This window comes from Oncorhynchus mykiss, chromosome 26 (assembly GCF_013265735.2).
Source record: "Oncorhynchus mykiss isolate Arlee chromosome 26, USDA_OmykA_1.1, whole genome shotgun sequence".
In the NCBI taxonomy this organism is placed as follows: Eukaryota; Metazoa; Chordata; class Actinopteri; order Salmoniformes; family Salmonidae; genus Oncorhynchus; species Oncorhynchus mykiss.
Window position 1 is genome coordinate 14,047,090 of NC_048590.1, and position 23,339 is coordinate 14,070,428.

At 41.4% G+C, this 23,339-nt stretch overlaps 1 protein-coding gene across 1 annotated transcript in view; it reads left to right on the top strand.

Annotated features, from left to right (window-relative positions):
* The window catches only part of LOC110506270 (protein kinase C-binding protein NELL1), a 407,912-nt gene that overhangs the window by 171,870 nt on the left and 212,703 nt on the right, over positions 1 to 23,339 (top strand). Inside the window, exons 6-8 of the mRNA XM_021585706.2 lie at positions 347 to 419; positions 1,471 to 1,553; positions 9,255 to 9,389. Of these exons, the coding sequence (XP_021441381.2) occupies positions 347 to 419; positions 1,471 to 1,553; positions 9,255 to 9,389 (291 nt within the window). The remainder of the gene's footprint in view (positions 1 to 346; positions 420 to 1,470; positions 1,554 to 9,254; positions 9,390 to 23,339) is intronic.

Consider the following 23,339-nt stretch of genomic DNA (forward strand, 5'->3'; position numbering starts at 1 on the left):
CTGAAATGTGGCAAAAGATCGCAAAGTTCAAGGGGGCCGAATACTTTCGCAAGGCACTGTATCTAAATGATTGATAGTTGGTATTCAGCAGTCATAAAAGTATATCTTATTTACTTTGAAGTATGCCTTATTTACTCAGACAGCAGCTCTATAGAGATGAGATGATGACTTGGCATTAAATAATAAAGTAATCAAATAAAACTGTCACCACCAGTTAGACCCATGCAGTTTCTTATTAGTCACTATCAGCCCTTCAATTTTTATATTTTTCTCTCTCTCTCTCTCGCTCTCTCTCTCTCTCTCTCTCTCTCCTTCTTTTTCTTTTTCTTTCTCACCTTCCTCACAGGGTACCATTCAGGACGTCAAATTAATTTTTGCTCCAAACGGCTACATCACACAATGTCCCAACCTTAATCGCAGTAAGTATAGTAACTGTTACTACCCTTAGCTCTGGGCACCTATTTATAAAAGTAAGAGTCCTACTCTAGGATCAGTTAAGCTTTTTAGATAGTAATGAATACAATTGTTTGGACAGGGAAGACCTGATCTTAGATTAGCACTCCTACTCAGAGGTACTTTATGATTACAGGCTCGGTATAAGGACACAGGACGGGTTATTCCAACATGTTCCTTGTCCTAAATGTTCCCGTCCTCTTCTTCGTTTTGTCTGAAAGGTGAAGAGGTCCTGAGAGAAAGTAGAGCTGGCATCCTATAATGTCTCGTTAGCTATACTCCAGTCTCTGTCACTCTTATTAATCTCTCATCATTAGCCAGTGGAACTCCATTTCTGTTCTCTCTCTCCATCATTTCCCTCTTTCTCATTCCCTCTTTCTCTCACACATACACGCAGGCACACACACACCGTTTCCATTTGTCTTCTCTGTCATTTAAATTACATTTTCAAACCTCCCTCCCTCTCTCTCTTTCTCTCCCTCCCTCCTTTTTATTGTCAAACAATTGAAGATGCAGGGCTTGTGTTGTGCACTTGTGGCGATACTACTGTCTCTGTCGCTGATCAATAAGGCATGCAATCATAGTCTGTCACTCCCCTCATCGATGCTTTTGTGAACCAGTACTCGCGCCGCACCCGAGAAGCCAATACAGCTCTATTAGATACAGGACAACAAGCTGCTTAATATTATTATAGAAGTCAACTTTTCTTTCTTCAAACATGCATAAAACATTGTGTAAAAGACAAAAAAAGATAATTACCCACAATCCTCTAATAAAAGAGCCACGTGGCAAGATAGGAAGTGCAAGGAGATGAGTTCAATCACAACATTTTCTATAGCTTTGGTTATCATCTTATATTTTGAGCAACAATGTTTTAGTAAAATTTGTATAAATGTACCTCTTCTCTTTTTCTCTTCTTTTGCCTCCTCTCTACCTCATTCCTTTTCTCTTGTCCTTTTCTCTATTATCCCCTCTCCCACTCCTGTCTTTCTTTGTCCATCCTTTTCTCCTGTTGAGCCTGTCCGACATGCAGTGATTTCCTGAGCCTGGTGCAAGGTATCATGGACCTTCAGGAGTTGCTGGCCAAGATGACCCTAAAGGTGAGAGTGACCACCCATTCAAAAAAAACTTTATCCTCAAACAAGCAACCTTATAAGTGATGTGGTGTGATGCTTTATGTCCCAACATTCTACCTGAGAGACCTTAGTCTGGGAACATGAACACGCTCACACACACACACACACACACACAAAGCCTTGAATCAAAGCCCTCTCTTCCTTCTCCAAAGGGCAGGTAGGTATGATCAGAGGTCATACAACAGACACACACACACACACAGGGTAGGTATGATCAGAGGTCACAGTGGTGTCATTAAATGGCAGCCGTCTTGGCCCTGTGGGACAAGACGGGGCTGAACATGATGTTCCTCTCAGCACGACACTCAAGCATGTGTGTGTGCGTGCTCTTGTGTGTGTGTGTGTGTGTGAAGCAAGGACAGCCCACCAGCCAGACCTAGGCTTGGAATCATCCCAATGTAAATAACTGCCTCCTTATTCATTATAATAGACCCGAAGCTCTCACTTTGTCAATATCCCAATTGAAACACTATTCCTTATTTTGACTAGGGCCAATAGGGTTCTGGTCAAAAGTAGTGCACTATATAGGGAATAGGGTGGCATTTGGGGCATAGCCTGTCTGACTTCCCTGCTTACACAGCAACGCAGCGTGTAGAAATTGCACTTTCCTCCCCTCGTGGCTATGAACGAGGGAGAGTGAGATAGAGGGTTGAAAAGGAAGAGGGTGATGGAGGTGGTGGATGAATAATTGCTAACCTCTTGGTGCCCGGCTAGCTGTATAATATGCAGTGTCAGGAGAGTGAGCTGAGAATAGAAGTTCCATGCATGAATTAGCAGTGTGTGTGTGTGTGTGTGTGTGTGTGTGTGTGAGAGAGAGAGAGAGATTGGAGGGGTTGCAAATGAGCTTACTCAGAGCCTATATGCATGTTTTGTGCTGTTGATGACATGAAATGGATGACACACACACTTTTCGACAATATTGTTGCATGTCATATCTTGGCTTGAGTATACTGCAAGTGTAGTCTATTTTATTCCGGCTTCAATATATTTTCCCTGAGTACAAACTCATGCACGTATGCTACTCATGCACACACACACACACACACACACACACACACACACACACACACACACACACACACACACACACACACACACGGTATGTCCCATCATACACCTATGATGCTGGTGCTATGGAAGCCAGCCTGTAGTTGTCCCGTAAAACAGGAAGATCCAAATTTTAAAAACGGAATGTTAGTTCACTATTTTGCCAAGTTCATTATTTTGCAACTTGATGTTAGATAGTTCCTCCATAGACTGAGGGGACTCCAGGGTGAGGAACTATCTAACATCAAGTTGCAAAATACTGAACTTGGCCTTGCAGCATCACCATATTATTTTGAAATTGTGTTTCAAATAATGTGCTTTTTGACAGCTCCTGTATCCAAAGTGCATGGCTCAAATTTGACAAGAATTACAATGAATTGTGTGATGGAGGAGAGACATGGAGGCTTATCTAGTCTAGCTAGCCAGCAGCCTCAAATGGAGGATGCTAACAAACATGTAAAACAATGCAGGAGCTGTGATTATTTTGCTTTATTCCGGGACAATGTGGACTGCCCAAACTTTCAATGTAGCAACTCTCTCCTTTGCTTGCAAAGGACTACAGGGATGAATTGGCTACTCTTAGCAAACAAGTAGTGAACCTATATAAGCTACTGGAGAATCCACATCCTCCTACTTTCTCTTCTACCCCAGTAGACGGATGCCCGTTCTGGCCTGGTGGAAGTGTCACTGCCGTGTCGGCTCTCCACAGCCGACTGGCCTGTACTCTGCAGGGATCCCTCCTTGAAGGGGTCTCCCCCTTCCCTGGAGAATGGAGCTAGAAGGATGCTCCTGGATGGCTTGGTGGATGTTCTTGTTCTCAATCCAACCAACCAGCCATGGAGATATGGAAGTCAAACAGCGTCCTCTGGCTTTGGGGGCCTCCTAGACCAGACACAGCTTCACCTTCTTCCCTGGAGGCTTCAGATTCGAGATCGGATCCGGAGTTACCTGCGATCCTCAGAGCTCCCATCCTCATCTGTCCGTAAGGCTGTCTGAGGCTCCTGCCCATTCATCATCCACGATGGATACTAAAAACGGTTCGGGTCCATTGGGCCCCACCGCCCTTCGGTCCTCAAGGGGTTTGCAAAAACACTTGAGGCAAAGAATGGCCGGACCTCCTCAGCCATTGCAGCAGCTGTCATCATCGGCTGTTCTATAGTTAGAAACATCATTGTTCCCTCTACAAAAACCATGTGCTATCCTTGGAGCACAAGTACAGGACATTACAAGGCTGCTTCCGACCGTTCGACGACAGATGCCAGGAACTGATGCTGTCGTCATCCGTGTAGGGTCAAACAACATTAGGAGGGCTAGCTCGGAACTTCTGAAAATGTTTTTTGAAGAACTGATTTTAGCACTGAAAGATTCCACAAATCTGCCAATTATTATTTACCGTTGTTAGGCTGCGGGTGTGAAAGATTCAGCAGGATACTGGCATTATACACCTGGCTAAAAGATTACTGTAGCTCTGCTGGATTCACGTTTATAGATTACTTTGACACTTTCTGGAACAAAAGATGCTCTACAAGAATGAGTCCATACAAATAATTTTGGCCCCTGGACTCTATCCACGCATTTCAGTACTGTGTTGAGACAATGGCATCAATGACCAAGATCAGCTCAGTTAATCCCTATCATTGTGTCACTTAGTTGTCATAATGCTGCAGCAAATGTACATTATCCCAGGGGCGTTGGAAGATAAAATGTAAGTAATTTAACTTCTTCAGGACTGGTGGGTCCCCTGCGTTGGTTGAGCTAATTTATGCTAATGCAATTTACATGAGGTTGTAAGTAACAAGCAAATTTCCCAGGACAAAGACATATCGGATATTGGCAGAAAGCTTAAATGCTTGTTAATCTAACAACACTGCCCAATTTACAGTAGCTTTTACAGTGAAAGAAAACCATGCTATTGTTTGAGGAGAGTGCACCGTTTTGAACCTGAAAAGTTAATAATAAACAAATTAGGCACATTTGGTCGGTCGTGATACAACGTTTTGAACAGAAATGCATTGGTTCATTGGAACAGTCTAAAATGTTGTACATGCGCTGCTGCCATCTAGTGGACAACATCAAAATTGCACCTAGGCTGGAATAATACATTATGGTTTTTCTCTTGCATTTCAAAGATGATGTACTATTTTTTACCAGATCTAATGTGTTATATTCTCCTACATTCCTATAACATTTTCACAAACTTCAAAGTGTTTCCTTTCAAATGTCACCAAGAAATGCATGTCCTTGCTTCAGGGCCTGAGCTACAGGCAGTTAGATTTGGGTATGTCATTTTAGGCGAAAATTGAACAAATTTTTTAATTGATGTCCCCTTAACTGCCCTGAATGCCTCTGTTGATCCTACAGATATTGTATGCAATAATAATGTGCCTATGAACCAGAGTTATACTGTTAGCACTGAGGAGGTGTGCCCTAGTAGGAAGTGTGCAGCTCATCCTGCACTATCAGTTCAAATTTAAAAGAAATTAGCATGTATATTTCTGATAAACTACCCAGTAAAGCATTAAAAACAGTAAATCATCCCAAAAAGTGGCATAAATAGCCCACATTAACATATGTAGCCTTAGAAACAAGGTTCACAAAATCAATAACGTAATAATCCAGGCAGAATCACATCCAGCCTTGATTGGGAGTCCCATATGGCGGCACACAATTGGCCCAGCACCGTCCAGGTTTGGCCGGGGTAGGCCATCATTGTAAATAAGAATTTGTTCTTAACTGACTTGCCTAGTTAAGTAAAGGTTAAATACATTTTTTTTAAAACGTGCTAGTAACAGATGACATTCATATTCTGACTATCTCTGAAACTCACTTCGATAATACCACTGATGATAAAGTGGTAGCAATACATTGTGATAACATTTACAGAAACTACAAAAATGCCAATGGGGGCGATATTGTGGTCTACATTCAGAACCACATTCCTGTGGAGAGGAACTCATGTTAAAGAGAGGAACTCATGAGAGAGGAACTCATGTTAAATACGGTTGTAGTAATATGTGACCGACCACCTCGATTCAGTCTTATGTAGCAACATTTGAAATAGTTTTTTACATTGGATAAAAGTAGAGACTCAGATTGTAAATCATTCACTGCAGTTGAGGAACACATGGGAAAGTAATTCTGCTTTGAAAGTTGATAAACTTGTAACCCTACTTTTTAGAAAATGGCCCTTGAATGTTTTGGTACACCTACTGAAAAGCTCTTCTTTGTCTACACCCATTCATTTTCTTTCACATCCTCTTAAGCCCCACCCATATCTTTAAGGATCCACATGTGAGGTAATGTGCACAGTGGTGTAAAGTACTTAAGTAAAAATACTTTCATGTACTACTTAAGTCATTTTTGGGGGGTATCTGTACTTTACTATTTATATTTTTGACAACTTTTACTTTTACTCCTCTACATTCCAGAAAAAAAGTAATATACTTTCTACTTCATACATTTTTGCTGACACCAAAAGTACCAGTTACATTTTGAATGCTTAGCAGGACAGGAACATTGTCTAATTCATACACTTAAAGAGACAATCCCTTGTCATACCTACTGCATCTGATCTGGCTGAGTCACTAAACACAAATGCTTTGTTTGTAAATTATGTCTGAGTGTGGGAGTGTGCCCTTGGCTCGCCGTAAAAAAAAGATAAAAAAGAAAATCGTTCCATCTGGTTTGGAATTTAAGGAATTTGTCATGATTTATACTTTTAATGCTTAAGTATATTTTAGCAATCACATTTACTTTTGATACTTAAGTATATTTAAAAGCAAATACTTTTTTACTTTTACTCACATACGATTTTACTGGGTGATTTTCACTTTAACTTGAGTCATTTTCTATTAAGGTATATTTACTTTTACTCATGTATTACTCATGTAACAATTGGGTACCTTTTCCACCACTGCATGTGCTAAGTTGTGAGTACGGTAGTGTACAACCAAAGACTAGACTAAAGACTGGTTTATACTACTTCTATCGACATGCCTATATAAAGTTGTCGCAGTGACATCATGAACATTCTATTGTCGTCTGACATTAAACTTGTTGCCATTATGAAAAAGTATAAACAAAAAAAACACAGGCTGCATGACATCAGCAGCCTGGGGGTCCAAAATAGCAGAACTGGTGCATTTTAACACCAATAAACCCAGCCGTTTAAAAATTAATTCCGTATATGTTAAGCTAGCAAACCAAGCAACTAAAAGCAACTTTATAAACAATATTTTTAATTTCTTTCTAGATTGTTTGAAGGTGTAAACGGTAAAGGGAAATGGTTTCTTGCATAGTGGAGTCTTGTTTCGACATGTATATAGCTAGCTAGCCATCAGTCAACTTACCCCGGTGAAATCATCAACAGGAATTTACCATATCTTTACTAATGCTGTATAAATCTGCTTTAAAGCAGTATCCAAATCCATCGGATTTAGTGATCACAAATAGTAGCCATTTCTAGGAAAATCAAAGTGTATAGGTCATACAAGAAGTTTTGTAGTGATTCCTATGTTGATGATGTAAATAATATTTTCTGGTCTGTGGTGCGTAATGAGGAACAACCAGACGCTGCACTTGACACATTTATGAAATTGCTTTATTCCAGTTACTAATAAGCATGCACCCAAGAAGAAAATTACTGTTAAAACTGTTCAGACACCTTGGAGTAAAAATTGTATGGTTGAGCGGGATGAGGCTAAAGGAACACTTCAAAAAGAGCTGCAGTTAGTTTCAGAATGGGTGGCAAGGAATTAGTTAGTCCTAAATATTTACAAAACTAATATCATTGTATTTGGGAAACCCTAAAACCCTAAACCTCAACTAAGTCTTGTAATGAATAATATGGAAATTTAGCAAGTGACTAAACTGCTTAGAGTGACCCTGGATTGTAAACTGTCATGGTCAAAACATGTTGATACTACAGTAGCTAAGATGGGGAGAAGTTTGTCCATAATAAAGCACTGCTCTGCCTTCTTAAGAACACTATCAACATGGCAGGTCCTATGGGCCCTAGTTTTGCCGCACCTGGACTACTGTCCAGTTGTGTGGACAGGTGACACTAACAGGGACTTAGGAAAATTACAATTGTCTCAGAACAGGGCAGCACGGCTAGCCCATATGTGTACACGGAGAGCTAACATTAATAATATGTATGTCAATCGTTCATGGCTCAAAGTGGAAGAGAGATTGTCATCATCAATACTTGTTTTTGTAAGAAGTGTTGACAAGCTGAATGTACCGAGCTGTCAATTTAAACTACTAGCACACATCTCAGACACCCATGCATACCCCAAAATACATGCGGTCTGTACTACATACAGCCATGGTACTCTATTCCACATCAGGTAACTGATACAAGTAGAACAATCAGATAAAAAACAGATAAAAATACACCTTACGGAACAACGGGGACTGTGAAAAAAAACACACACAGGTACAGACACGCATACGCACACACACACGGTAGCACATGCACTCTACAGACACGTGCAATGTAATATTGTTGAATATGGTGTATTAATGTTATATGATGTGCTGTTTTATATTTTGTTTAATGTGTAATGTAAGTGCCTTAATGTGTTTGGGAACCAGGAAGAGTAGCTGCTGCATTGGTCGCATCTAATGGTCATTCCTAATAAAGAAATACAAAATATGTGTTTGTGTCCCAAATGATACCATATTCCCTTTTTAGTGCACTACTTTGACCATTGCCCATTTTTGGGACTTAACCTAAATCATTGGAGCACATTCTTTCATAAGCACTGTGTGTTAGTAAGTTATATGCTGAGGGTACACTCCAGAAAATGCTGGTCCTGGGTAGAAATTGAACAGAGCACACAGTGGGTTATTTTGACCAAGCCAGTTGGTTTGCGTTAATAACCCAACATATTTGGTTGTTTGTATTACCCCAAAATTTGTTAATTTAGCTATCAGCTGGATTTATATTCACTTTTCATGCTGAGTTCACCTAGCAGCTGTGTCTTTTTTTAAGGTATTCCATAGGTTATTTTCAGGAGGCATGACCTATTATGGGCGTGGCTTTCAGAAATGTATTCTTTTGCCACCCGTGAGAGAAAATGTTACGTTTGTACACTACAAATTAATATTTCCCTTCAATATTTTTGCACATTATAATCTTTTAATATAACATTAATAACATTCATTTTTACATAATGTAACACAATGGTACAAAATGCAAAAGCTCTTAAAGAACTCATACACGTGTAAGCCTCATTAAAGTTACAAAAGTGTCATATCTCAACAAACCAGAATGAATAAGCCAGCATCAACAACCCAACCTTAATATTTTTAAAGAAAACAACCCAACTAAGTGACATAATGGCTGCAACCCAGCAATTGGGTCATCCAAACCTCCCAGAATTTTGTAGAGTGTAGAATAAAGGTAGGACAACTAGGATTTAATTCTGAAACACCGGGGGCTAAACAAACACCAATGTCAATTTCTCTGTGTAGCCAGTTGTTTTTGCATTTTTTTGTCCTCTTGCTCTTCTTGCTGGTTGAAGTGGACTATAGTGCTGCAATATTGAAATGGACTATGATGTGTATGTATCTGTGTGTGTGTGCGTTTGTGTGTGCTTGTGTGTGAGTCTCCAGCTGAACTATGCAGAGTCCAGGCTGACCCAGCTGGAGGGCTGCCGCTGTGACAGGACGTGCAGTGCCAACGGTGTGGACTACAGAGACAAAGAGCTGTGGGTGGAGCCAGAGAACTGCAGGAACTGCGTCTGCATGGTGGGTATCCCACCCCATCACACAGATACAATGACTTTGTATCTTCTCCTCACAAAAGTAAATAGTTTCACCTCACACTAGTCAATTTGTGTGTTTTTGGGATATTCATGTCAGTTCAATTCACAAGATAAAAAACATACAAATAATGATAATGAGGGGCAATAAACAATAGATAACATTATAAAACATAGAATGGCGCCAGCGAGGATGGCTGTTGTTTTACAGGCTAATAACCAACTGTGCTATTTGGTTTGTTATTTCGCATTGTTTGTAACTCATTTTGTACATAATGTTGCTGCTACTATCTCTTATGACCGAAAAGAGCTTCTGGATATCAGAACAGAAATTACTCACTTCAAACTGGACAATATTTTTTTATTTAATGAGTCCAACGCAATGGATATAGAGCTGGCTGGCTTCTCAGTGCATCGGCAGGACAGGGCAGCTACGTCTGGCAAGACGAGGGGCGGGGGTGTGTGTCTATGTGTCAATAACTGCTGGTGTGCGATGTCTAATTTGAAAGAAGTCTCGAGGTATTGCTCGCCTGAGGTAGAATAACTCATGATAAGCTGTAGACCACACTATCTGCCAAGAGAGTTCTCATCTATATTATCCGTAGCCGTCTATTTCCCACCACAAACCGATGCTGGAACTAAGGCCGCACTCAACCAACTCTATAAGGCCATAAGCAAACAAGTAAATGCTCATCCAGAAGCGGTGCTCCTAGTGGCCGGGGACTTCAATGCAGGCAAACTTAAGTCAGTTTTACCTAATTTCTACCAGCATGTCACATGTGCAACCAAGGGGAAAAAATCTCTATACCACCTTTACTCCACACACACAGATGCATGCAAAGCTCTCCCATGCCCTCCATTTGACAAATCTGACCATAATTATATCCTCCTGATTCCTGCTTACAAGCAAAAAATGAAAGCATAAAGTGCAAGTGATTCGTTCAATACGGGAGTGGTCAGATGACGAGGATGCTACGCTACAGGACTGTTTTGCTAGCACAGACTAGAATATGCACCGGGATTCATCCAATGGCATTGAGTAGTATACCACCTCCGTTACCGGCTTCATCAATAAGTGCATCGACGATGTCGTCCCCACAGTGACCATACATACATTTCCCAACAAGAAGCCATGGATTACAGGTAACAACCGTACCGAGCTAAAGGCTAGAGCTGCCGCTTTCAAGAAGCGGGACACTAATCCGGACACTTATAAGAAATCCCGCTATGCCTTCAGATGAACCATCAAACAGGCAAAGTGTCAATACAGGACTAAGATAGAATCCTACTACACCAGCTTTGACGCTCTTCGGATGTGGCAGGATTTGAAAACTATTATGGACTACAAAGGGAAACCCAGACGCGATCTGCCCAGTATTGCCCAGTGTCTACCAAACGAGGATAATTTATTTTTATGCTCACTTCAAGGCAAGAAACACTGAAGAATGCATGAGAGCCCCAGCTTTACCGGACAACTGTGTGATCACGCTCTCCATTGCCGATGTGAGGAAGACCTTCAAACAAGTAAACATTCACAAAGTCACGGGGACAGATGGTTTACCAGGACATGTACTCAAAGCATGCGCTGACCAACTGGCAAGTGTCTTCACTGACATTTTCAATCTCTCCCTTACCGAGTCTGTAATATCTACATGTTTCAAACAAGAAAGCAAAGGTAACCAGCCTAAATGATTACTGCCCCGTAGCACTCACGTCGGTAGCCATGAAGTGCTTTGAAAGGCTGGTCAGGGCTCACATCATCCCGGAAACTCTAGACCCACTCCAATTCGCATATCGCCCCAACAGATCCACAGATGATGCAATCTCAATCGCTCTCCACACTGCCCTTTCCCACCTTGGCAAAAGGAACTCATATTTGAGAATGCTGTTATTTGATTAAAGGTCAGTGTTCAACACCATAGTGCCCACCAAGTGCATCACAAAGCTAAGGACCCTGGGACTGGGCACCTCCCTCTGCAACTGGATCCCGGACTTCCTGACGGGCCTCCCACTAGTGGTAAGGGTAAGCAACAACACATCTGTCAAGCTGATCCTCAACACTGGGTTCCCTCAGGGGTGTGTGCTTAGTCCCCTCCTGTGCTCCCTGTTCACCCATGACTGCGTAACCAAGCATGACTCTAACAGCATCATTAAGTTTGCTGATGACACAAGAGTGTTAGTCCTGATCACCAACAACAAAGCCTATAAGGAGGAGGTCAGAGACCTGACAGTGTGGTGCCAGGACAAAAACCTCTCCCTCAATGTGAGCAAGACAACAGGCCCCCATTAAAATCGACAGGGCTGAAGTGGTGCAGGTCGAGAGTTTCTAGTTCCTTGGTGTCCACATCACCTAGGAACTTACATGGATATACAGTGCCTTGCGAAAGTATTCGGCCCCCTTGAACTTTGCGACCTTTTGCCACATTTCAGGCTTCAAACATAAAGATATAAAACTGTATTTTTTTGTGAAGAATCAACAACAAGTGGGACACAATCATGAAGTGGAACGACATTTATTGGATGTTTAAAACTTTTTTAACAAATCAAAAAACGAAAAATTGGCGTGCAAAATTATTCAGCCCCTTTACTTTCAGTGCAGCAAACTCTCTCCAGAAGTTCAGTGAGGATATCTGAATGATCCAATGTTGACCTAAATGACTAATGATGATAAATACAATCCACCTGTGTGTAATCAAGTCTCCGTATAAATGCACCTGCACTGTGATAGTCTCAGAGGTCCGTTAAAAGCGCAGAGAGCATCTTGAAGAACAAGGAACAAACCAGGCAGGTCCGAGATACTGTTGTGAAGAAGTTTAAAGCCGGGTTTGGATACAAAAATATTTCCCAAGCTTTAAACATCCCAAGGAGCACTGTGCAAGCGATAATATTGAAATGGAAGGAGTATCAGACCACTGCAAATCTACCAAGACCTGGCCGTCCCTCTAAACTTTCAGCTCATACAAGGAGAAGACTGATCAGAGATGCAGCCAAGAGGACCATGATCACTCTGGATGAACTGCAGAGATCTACAGCTGAGGTGGGAGATGCTGTCCATAGGACAACAATCAGTCGTATATTGCACAAATCTGGCCTTTATGGAAGAGTGGCAAGAAGAAAGCCATTTCTTAAAGATATCGATAAAAAGTGTCGTTTAAAGTTTGCCACAAGCCACCTGGGAGACACACCAAACATGTGGAAGAAGGTGCTCTGGTCAGATGAAACCAAAATTGAACTTTTAGGCAACAATGCAAGACTTTATGTTTGGCGTAAAAGCAACACAGCTGAACACACCATCCCCACTGTCAAACATGGTGGTGGCAGCATCATGGTTTGGGCCTGCTTTTCTTCAGCAGGGACAGGGAAGATGGTTAAAATTGATGGGAAGATGGATGGAGCCAAATACAGGACCATTCTGGAAGAAAACCTGATGGAGTCTGCAAAAGACCTGAGACTGGGACGGAGATTTGTCTTCCAACAAGACAATGATCCAAAACATAAAGCAAAATCTACAATGGAATGGTTCAGAAATAAACATATCCAGGTGTTAGAATGGCCAAGTCAAAGTCCAGACCTGAATCCAATCGAGAATCTGTGGAAAGAACTGAAAACTGCTGTTCACAAATGCTCTCCATCCAACCTCACTGAGCTCGAGCTGTTTTGCAAGGAGGAATGGGAAAAAAATTCAGTCTCTCGATGTGCAAAACTGATTGACACATACCCCAAGCGACTTACAGCTGTAATCGCAGCAAAAGGTGGCGCTACAAAGTATTAACTTAAGGGGGCTGAATAATTTTGCACGCCCAATTTTTCAGTTATTGATTTGTTAAAAAAGCTTGAAATATCCAATAAATGTCGTTCCACTTCATGATTGTGTCCCACTTGTTGTTGATTCTTCACAAAAAAATACAGTTTTATATCTTTATGTTTGAAGCCTGAATTGTGGCAAAAGGTCGCAAAGTTCAAGGGGGCCGAATACTTTCGCAAGGCACTGTATATAATAATATAATTTATATTTGACATTATTCAAAGTAACCAAAAAATAATTTGAGATTTGAGATTTTTCAAAGTAGCCACCCTTTGCCTTGATGACAGCTTTGCACACTCTTGGCATTCTCTCAACCAGCTTCACCTGGAATGATTTTCCAGCCATCTTGAAGGAGTTCCCACATTTGCTGAGAACTTGTTGTCTGATTTTATGGTCCAACTCATCCCAAACCATCTCAATTTAGTTGAGGTTGGGTGATTGTGGAGTCCAGGGCATCTGATGTTGCACTACATCACTGTCCTTCTTGGTAAAATAGCCCTTACACAGCCTGGGGGTGTGTTAGGTCATTGTCTTGTTGAAAACAAATGATAGTCCCACTTAGCCCAAACCAGAAGGGATGGCATATAGCTGCAGAATGCTGTGGTAGCCATGCTGGTTAACCTCTCTAGGGTATGTGGGACACTAGCGTCCCATCTGGCCAACATCCAGTGAGGTTGCAGAGCGCCAAATTCAATTACAGCAATGTTCATTATAAAAATTTTGAAAACAAAACATATTTCACAAAGGTTTAAAGATTAACTTCTTGTTAGATCAACCACAATGTCATATTTATAAAATGTTTTTCGGCGAAAGCATACCTAGCCCAGAACATACCTAGCCCAGAACATAGCCCAGTTGACAAATTATTACAAACAGTACCAGCCAAGCAGAAGCGTTACAATACTCAGAAATAGAGATAAAATTAATCACTTACCTTTGATGATCTTCATATGGTGGCAATCAGAAGACATTCATTTACTCAATAAATGTTCCTTTTGTTCGATGAAGTCTCTTTATTTCCAAAAACCTTTCTTCAGTAATCCACAGGCTCAAACTCAATAAGACAAAAAAAATCCAAATTGCATCCGTAAAGTTCATAGAAACATGTCAAACGATGTTTATATTCAATCCTCAGGTTGTTTTTTAGCCTAAATGATCTATAATATTTCAACCGGACAATAACGTTGACAATATAAAAGGTAAACAAGAAATGCTTATGCGCCTGAAAAAACTCTGTCACGTTAGGGTCCATCTAGTGGAAGGCATAGGAACAGCAAATGAAGTCCTAAGTCAATGGATACTGTAATGGCATTGAATAGAAAACTACAAAACCCCCAAAAACTACTTCCTGAATGGATTTTTCTCAGGTTTTCGCCTGCTAAATCAGTTATGTTATACTCACATACACTATTTTAACAGTTTTGGAAACTTTAGAGTGTTTTCTATCCACATCTAGCAGTTATATGCCTATCATATATTCTGGGCCCGAGTAGCAGGCCGTTTAATTTGGGCATTCTTTTCATCCAAAATTCCGAATGCTGCCCCCTACCCTAGAGAGGTTAAGTGTGCCTTGAATTCTAAGTAAATCACAGACAGTGTCACCAGCAAAGCACCCCCACACCATAACACCACTTCCTCCATGCTGTACGGTGTGGAAATACACATGCAAAGATCAACCGTTCACCTACACAGCGTCTCACAAAAACAGGACGGTTGGAAGAAAACATCTCAAATTTGGACATCGGACCAAAGGACACAATTTCCACCGTTCAAATGTCCATTGCTCATGTTTCTTGGCCGAAGCAAGTCTCTTCTTCTTATTCGTTTCCTTTAGTAGTGTTTTTTTTTGTTGCAGCATTTCAACCATGAAGGCTTGATTAACACATTCTCCTCTGAACAGTTGATGTTGAGATCTGTATATTCAACTCTGTGAAGCATTTACTTGGGCTGCAATTTCTGAGGCTGGTAACTCTAATGAACTTACCATCTGCAGCAGATGTAACTCTGGGTCTTCCATTATTGTGGCGGTCCTCATGAGAGGCAGTTTCATCATAGTGCTTGATGGTTTTTGCATCTGCACTTGAAGAAACTTTCAAAGAAACTTGAAATTGTTCATATTGACTGACCTTTCTGTCGTAAAGTAATGATGGACTGTCATTTCTCTTTGCTTATTTGAGCTGTTCTTGCCATAATATGGACTTGGTATTTTACCAAATTAGGGCTATCCCCCCCTTCCTTGTCACAGCACACCTGATTAGCTCCAAATGCATTAACCTCTAGTGACACCACATCCCGTGAACGGGACCGTTGTCATCATCTGACACTAATTAGAATAACGCAACAGACATAAATATTACTAGAAAATATTCCTATTCATGAAAATCACAAGTGAAATATATTGAGACACAGCTTAGCCTTTTGTTAATCACCCAGTCATCTCAGATTTTCAAAATATGCTTTACAACCAAAGCTAGACAAGCATTTGTGTAAGTTTATCGATAGCCTAGCATAGCATTTTGTCCAGCTAGCAGCAGGTAACTTGGTCACGGAAATCAGAAAAGCAAACAAATTAAATAGTTTACCTTTGATGAGCTTCAGATGTTTTCATTCACGAGACTCCCAGTTAGATAGCCAATGTTCATTTTTTCCAAAAATATTATTTTTGTAGGCGAAATAACTCCGTTGGTTCTTCACGTTTGGCTGAGAAATCGACCGGAAATTACGGTCACGAAAACGCAGAAAAATATTCCAAATTAGCTCCATAATATCGACAGAAACATGACAAACGTTGTTTATAATCAATCTTTAATGTGTTTTTCAAATATCTATTCGATAATATATCCACCGGGACAATTTGTTTTTCAGTAGGACCGATTGGAATAATGGCTACCTCTGTATTTTACGCGAGAGTCACTCTGAGAGTCATCAGGTGACCACTTACACAATGTAGCCGCTTACGGGTATTCTTCAACATAAATGCGTAAAACTACGTCACAACGCTGTAGACACCTTGGGGAATACGTAGAAAAAGTAATCTGGTTGATAGCCCATTCACTGCTCAATAGGGACGCATTGGAACGCAGAGCTTTCAAAGCACGAGGCACTTCCGGATTGGATTTTTCTCAGGCTTTCGCCTGCAATATCAGTTCTGTTATACTCACAGACAATATTTTTTCAGTTTTGGAAACTTTAGAGTGTTTTCTATCCTAAGCTGTCAATTATATGCATATTCTAGCATCTTGTCCTAACAAAATATCTCGTTTACTTGGGGTACGTTATTTTTCCAAAAATGAAATACTGCCCCTTAGTCACAAAAGGTTTTAAGAAGGAAAGGAATCCATAAATTAACTTTTAAGAAGGAACACCTGTTAATTGAAATGCATTCCAGGTGACTAACTCATGAAGCTGGTTGAGAAAATGCCAAGAGTGTGCAAAGCTGTCATCAAGGAAAAGGGTGGCTATTTGAAGAATCTCAAATATAAAATATATTTAGATTTGTTTAACACATTTGTGGTTAATACATGATTCCATATGTGTTATTTCAAAGTTTTGATAAGATCAATATTATTCTACAATGTTGAAAATAGTAAAACTTTTTTTTAAAACGAATGAGTAGGTGTTCTAAAACTTTTGAACGGTTGTGTACATACTGGACGGTGTCAAAGGAAGACCCCAAAAATATTCTTTCTCTTTTTCCTCCCACAGCTAATGGGCTTAATTGTGTCCACAACAAGGACAATGGAATAGGTTTCAATATGATATAATTAGACAATGTAATATACTAAAATAGGATATAACCTAATATGGAGAACAGTCTCTCTCGCGCTCTCTCTCTCTCGCTCTCATTTTTTAAATGTAGTTGTTGTGGTAGAATTAAGTATATTGTTTTTCGACCCACATGGGGACGCCGTCCCTGTCACTTTGGCACGGTTTTAGGTGTGTTGCTGAAGCTACTGTCACTGTGGAGGAGTTTCTGGTTGCCGTACGAGAGAAGGTAGGATATGAGAATGTTGCTTATTCGTCACTGATGAATAAAGCGTTGATGTTTTTTCTTAAATAAGAGCGCCTTGTTGATCGTATGGTTGAGCATGGCGTAATTCTTAAAGGAATGTTTATTCAAGTTACGTCGCTTTTTTCTCCGTCAACAAGGGTAATGATTTCGAATGTACCGCCGTTTATTCCCAATGAGTTATTGCGGTTTGGGAAGTTCGCAAGTTCAATTAAGATTGTCCCGTTGGGTTGCGAACACTCAGCTTTGAAACTGGTTATGTCATTTCGGCGACAGGTCTTTATGTTTTTGGACTCACCGGAGCAGACTTTGGAGTTATCGTTTAAAGTCAGGTATGACAACAGACTGTATATGGATCATGCTAGTACGGGTAGTCAACGGTGTTTTGAGTGTGGTGATGTTGGCCATAAGCGACATGCTTGCCCGAAAAGGGAGAAGGCAGAGGGAAGATCGCAGGTGGTCCTCGTAACGCCTGGGCCCACTGATGTAGGGAGCGGTGGGCCGACAGCGGTAGTGCAGCCACAAGCACTTGTTGCTGAGGAACAAGTTGTCTATGTTGAGGGCACGGAGTAGCAACTGGTACCAGGGGGAAATGTTATGCAGCTGAAAAATATTGCAAGTGGGGACTGTTGAGAGGGATTTGGTAGAAGGGAGTCAGGGGTCTGTGGCCTCCGTTGAGGAGGATCGGGAGAAGGATATGGATATCTCTATTGATAAGATAGCAGCTGGTGACGACTCAATTTACAATCAAGAAGAGGTAAATGGGTTCCTGGATCAGACTTTTGGGAAATCTGTCAAATTGGCAGATTTTTTTGATGTTGATAAGTTTGTGAGGTCAGCTGTGATGTTACAGAAGACGGTGGGGTTAGACCAGTTGAGTGAGAAGAAGCGTTTTTGCTTGAGGAAATTTGTTTCAGCTGTCGCAGCAGCAAAAGGTAGTGGGAAATGTGGTCAGGTTAAGAGAACATTTAACAATGATGATGATCATGCCTCATAGGGTGTCTTTTTTCTTTTTGGTTTCTCTGTGGTTTCTTCTGCTTTTCCATATGGAGGTACTAATGGTAGGCTCTCTCAATATTAATGGGGGAAGGGACAGGAATAAGAGGGCTTGGGTATTAGAAATAATAAAACAGAAAAGGCTTAATGTAGTTTTTCTACAGGAGACACATAGTGATGAGGCTAATGAGGTTGACTGGGGTATGTGGTGGGAGGGGCAGTCATGGTCATGGTACTAATTTCAGTGCTGGGGTGGCAATCTTGTTTTCCTCAGGTTTAGGGGTGACTGTGGTATCTACAATAGAGATTGTCAAGGGTTGGGTTTTATTGGTCAAGGCGGATGTTTTGGGTTTTATGTTTTGTTTTTTTAATGTTTATGCTCTTAATGAGGGTACAGAGCGTATTGCTGTATTTGATCAAATACAGGAAACCTTAAGACAGTGTGACCAAGAGGGGTGTGTTGTTTTAGGGGGGGACTGGAACTGTACAGTGGATGTTACTGTTGATCACACTGCTGAAGAACCTCACCTGCGGTCAGCCACTTGTCTGTCTGGTTTATTAACTGAGGTTGAGCTTTCTGATGTGTGGAGAGTAAGGAATGCAAGAGTTAGCAGTACACATGGCTAAATGTTAATGAAGGTTGTGTCAGTGCAGCAAGGTTAGACAGGTTTTATGTCTCTAAGCAATACTGTAGTAGGGTTGGAAATTAAATTACTCCTGAGGGTTTCTCTGATCACCATATTGTTACTGTTGATATTCACTTGTCCTGTCCAGTGGTATTTTAATGTTAAGTTGTTACATGATGTCATGTTTTGAGAAAGGTTTTTGTTGTTTTGGGAAAAATGGAGGGTTACAAAAGGGAATTTTGAGTCCTTGAGACAATGGTGGGAGGTTGGGAAGGCCCAAATACGATTGTTTTGTCAACAGTATACTGCCCTGTCTCGTATTGAAGTTAAAGAGACTATCAGGGCCCTTGAACAGGACATCAAATCTATTGAATTGAAGTTGCTCACTCAGAATGACCCTGGACTAGTTATGAACTTACAGGACAAAAGACATGAACTGATGTCATTTCTACATGAAAGAGCGAATGGTGCCTTGATTAGGTCTCGTTTAGCTACCCTCAAGGATATGGATGCTCCTAGCGCTTTTCTATTAAACCTAGGACAGTCAACATTGCAACGTTAACAGATGGTTTGCCTTCTTCTCCCTGATGGGAAGGTGACCACGGATGACAGTGAAATGTGCCAACATGCCGTGGATTTTTACTCTGTCCTCTATAAGGCGGAGGATTGTGATTCTCTGTGTACTGAACCGTTGTTAAATGGACTTCCTCAATTGGGCCCTGAGCAGAGAGTTGCTTTGGACTCTAACATTACTCTGCAGGAGCTGTCCACAGCAGTAATGCAGCTCTCAATAGGCCGAGCGCCTGGAATCGATGGTTTACCATCTTAGTTTTCTAAGCACTTTTGGGGGTCTATTTGGGTGGATTTTTATGAAGTGGTTTGTGAATCTTTTTTAATGAGGGTTCTCTTCCTCTATCCTGTCAATGTGTGGTGCTTTCATTGTTGCAAAAAATGGGAGATTTGGCTCTTATAAAAAATTGGTGACCTGTTGCATTGCTGTGCGCAGAATATACAATTGTATCTAAATGTCTTTCAAACAGGTTGAAAGAGTATCTGGGGCTGTTGGTCCACAAGGACCAGTTTTACTGTGCACCTGACCACTGTATTGTTGATAACTTGTTTCTAATAAGAGAGGTTTTAGACATTTGTAAACTGTCTGATGTAAATGTGGGTTTACTTTCTTTGGATCAGGAGAAGACCTTTGATTATGTGGATCACCAGTACTTGTTCAAAACAATGAAAGCCTTTGGGTTTGGTGATGTGTTCTTGTCTTGGATGAGTTTACTGTATTGCTGGAGCCTCATGTGGGGTGAAGGTGGGGGGTGGTTTGAGTTGCCCTATCCCTGTCAAAAGGGGCATCAGGCAGGGATGCCCAATTTCAGGGCAGTTATATTGTCTGGCAATTGAACCAATGCTTTGTTTTTTAGGAGCGAGGCTTACTGGTTTCTCTGTGCCAGGAGTAATGAAAGGTCCCATGATAGCACTGTCTGCGTATGCAGATGATGTGACAGTTTTTGTTCAGACGGGGTCCGCTCCACGGTTACCATGGGGGCTTCAGTGGGGCAGAGATGGGATGAAGACTATGTTTTTTTTTTTCTAGGCTCTGATGTATTTCAGAAAAATAACTGGGAGGGTGTAGTGGAGAAAGTGTGTGCCAGACTGTCAACGTGGAAATGGGTGCTACCCCAGCTGTTTTATAGGGGAAGGGTACTGGTAGCTAATAATCTTGCTGCCTCTACCCTGTGGCAGACTAATGATTTTACAGCCACCTGATACAAGAGCTTCAGAAGACACTTGTCAATTTATTCTGGTCTGGACAACACTGGATTAAAGCTGCAGCCCTGTGCCTGCCACTGCACGATGGTGGGCAAGGCATTTCTTCCAGGATCATGGCTTTCCGGCTTCAAGCAGCCCAGAGACTGTTGTACAGTGACGGTTCTAGATTGGTTGACACAGCGAACACATTGATGAGGAGAGTAGGCTGTTTGGGTTTAGACAAGCACCTTTACCTCTTAAAGTTGGAGGGGGGTGATTTGTCTAGCCTTACTCCATTTTATGAGTCTGTTATGCAGGCTTGGAGAGTTCTTGTCAAGTCCCGTAAGGCCGGCACGCCACCAGGGATGTGGCTTGTTGAAGAACCTCTTTTTACCACACTGCCATCCAGTCCTGTACTCTGGGTTCAGGCAGCCTACGTTCATGTCTGTTAGGTGTGGGGTGTACTAAGCTGGGTCATCTGATACGGAGCAGGAGCAGATCGTTGAGTCTGAAACTCTGGCACATCTGTTTATACAGTGTCCCAGGTTGGTTGGGATGATTGACCTGATCACTTCTTTGTTCTCAGCTTTGGTAGAGGTTTCCTCTCCCCAACTGTTTATATTTGGGCTAAAGTAAAGGTTTAGTCAAAGGGGTGTAGTTATTTTGCTTAATTTTGTGTTAGGGGCAGCTAAATTAGCAATATGGAATACCCGAAAGAACAGTATTCGGGGACAGGGGTCTGTGGATGTGGTGGGAATGCTGGAGGGAGTGTTGGCAGTGAGGCTGCTGGTTGAGTTTGCCATTTACAAACTGGTTAACAATATTGATCAGTTTATGAGTATATGGGGTATTCAGAGTCTGTTGTGTGCAGTTACTGTGGAGGAGGATTTGGTGCTGTGTTTTTAATTGATGTGTAACTATGGTTTTGTAGTGTTGTGTTTTTATTGTGTTGTGGGATTATTTAAAACTCTCTCTCTCTCTCTCTCTCTCTCTCTCTGTCTCTGTGTGTGTACTCTGTTTTTTTGTTGATGCTTTCCAATGTACCAAGTAATTATCTTTTTGTTTTCTCATGATTTGGTTGGGTCTAATTGTGTTGCTGTCGTGGGGCCAGTTTGTGAGCAGAGTCCCCGTACCAGCTGGCAGAGGGTACTCTTCTCCAGGTTCATCTCTCTGTAGGTGAGGACTTTGTTATGGAAGGTTTGAGAATCACTTCTTGCAGGTGTTTGTCAAATGTTGTGAATTTTTGGTATTTTTATATTTTTAGCAAGATCCTATTTGGAATGTCAAATTTTATGTTATTTTTGATGGAGCAGAAGGCCCTTCTTGCCTCGTCTCTCAGATCGTTCACAGCTTCGTGGAAGTAATCTGTGGTGCTGATGTTTAGGCTGAGGTATGTATCGTTTTTGTGTGCTCTATGGCAACAATGTTTAGGTGGAATTTGTGTTCATGGTCCTGGCACCTGGACCTTTTTTGGAAAACCATTATTTTTGTCTTACTGAGATTAACTGTCTGGGCCAAAGTCTGGTAGAAGATTTAGTTAATGCTGCAGGCCCATTTTGGGTGGGGACAGAAGCACCAGACCATGTGCAAACAGTAAACATTTAACTTTAGACTCTAGTAAGGTGAGGCCGGGTGCTGCAGACTGTTCTTGTGCCCTCACCAGTTCATTGATATAAATGTTGAAGAGGGTGGGGCTCAAGCTGCATCCCTCTCTCACCCCCTGGCCCCGAGGAAGGAAATTGGTGTTTTTTTATCATATTTTTACTGAACACTTGCTGTTTGTGTACATGGATTTTATAATGTTGAACATTTTACCCCAACACTGCTGTCAATCCATTTAGTAAAAATTTGGTAAAAAGCCAATTTAACATTTGCTCAGAACATTGTTTTTGCTGAGGAAATGTAGGAGTCTGCTGTTAATAATAATGCAGATGATTTTCCCATGGTTGCTGTTGATGCATATACCACGGTAGTTATTGTCAAATTTGTTTCCACTTTTGTGGATTTGGGGGGGATCAGATGTATCACCTATTGGAGAAACCACAAGAAATCTAAGTAAACTTCAATTCTATTTGGCTCTAAACAGACTGTACACGGTGACAGACTATCTGACCACTGTAACAGATTGAAAACTGAGAAAAACACGAACTATGTACAGACTCAGTGAGCACAGCTAGGCCATAGAGACTGGTTGTCCCAGGCAAACCTGGCTGCCCAGAGAGGACAGGCTGTGCTCATTCTGCCCTTGTAACAACGTGCGCGGAGAGTCGGGAAGCAAGTTCAGGGAGTGAGTGTTTTAATGAAAAAACCGCAACATAATCCAAAACAAGTAACACGAACCAGAAACCGAAGCAATGACGCTCGAGGAAGGAACCAAGGGGAGTGACATATATAGGGCAGGTAATCAAGGAGGTGATGGAGTCCAGGTGAGTGTCATATTGCGCTAATGAGCGTAATGATGGTGACAGGTGTGCACCTTAACGAGCAGCCTGGTGACCTAGAGGCCGGAGAGGGAGCAAATGTGACAGCCCCCAAGACGAGACAGAGCTGAATTTTCTTTGAAACTGTGACAGATATTTTGACATAAGAAATTCATTATTTCCCAAAATTCTACCACAATTTGATGATTTAGATAACTTTAATGATGAACACAAACTTAAATACATACTTGGTGAAAAAACAAAATGCTGTGTTTTAGCAGCCAAATGTGTGGCCTCCTACCACAACCTAAGGGACAGCCAATGA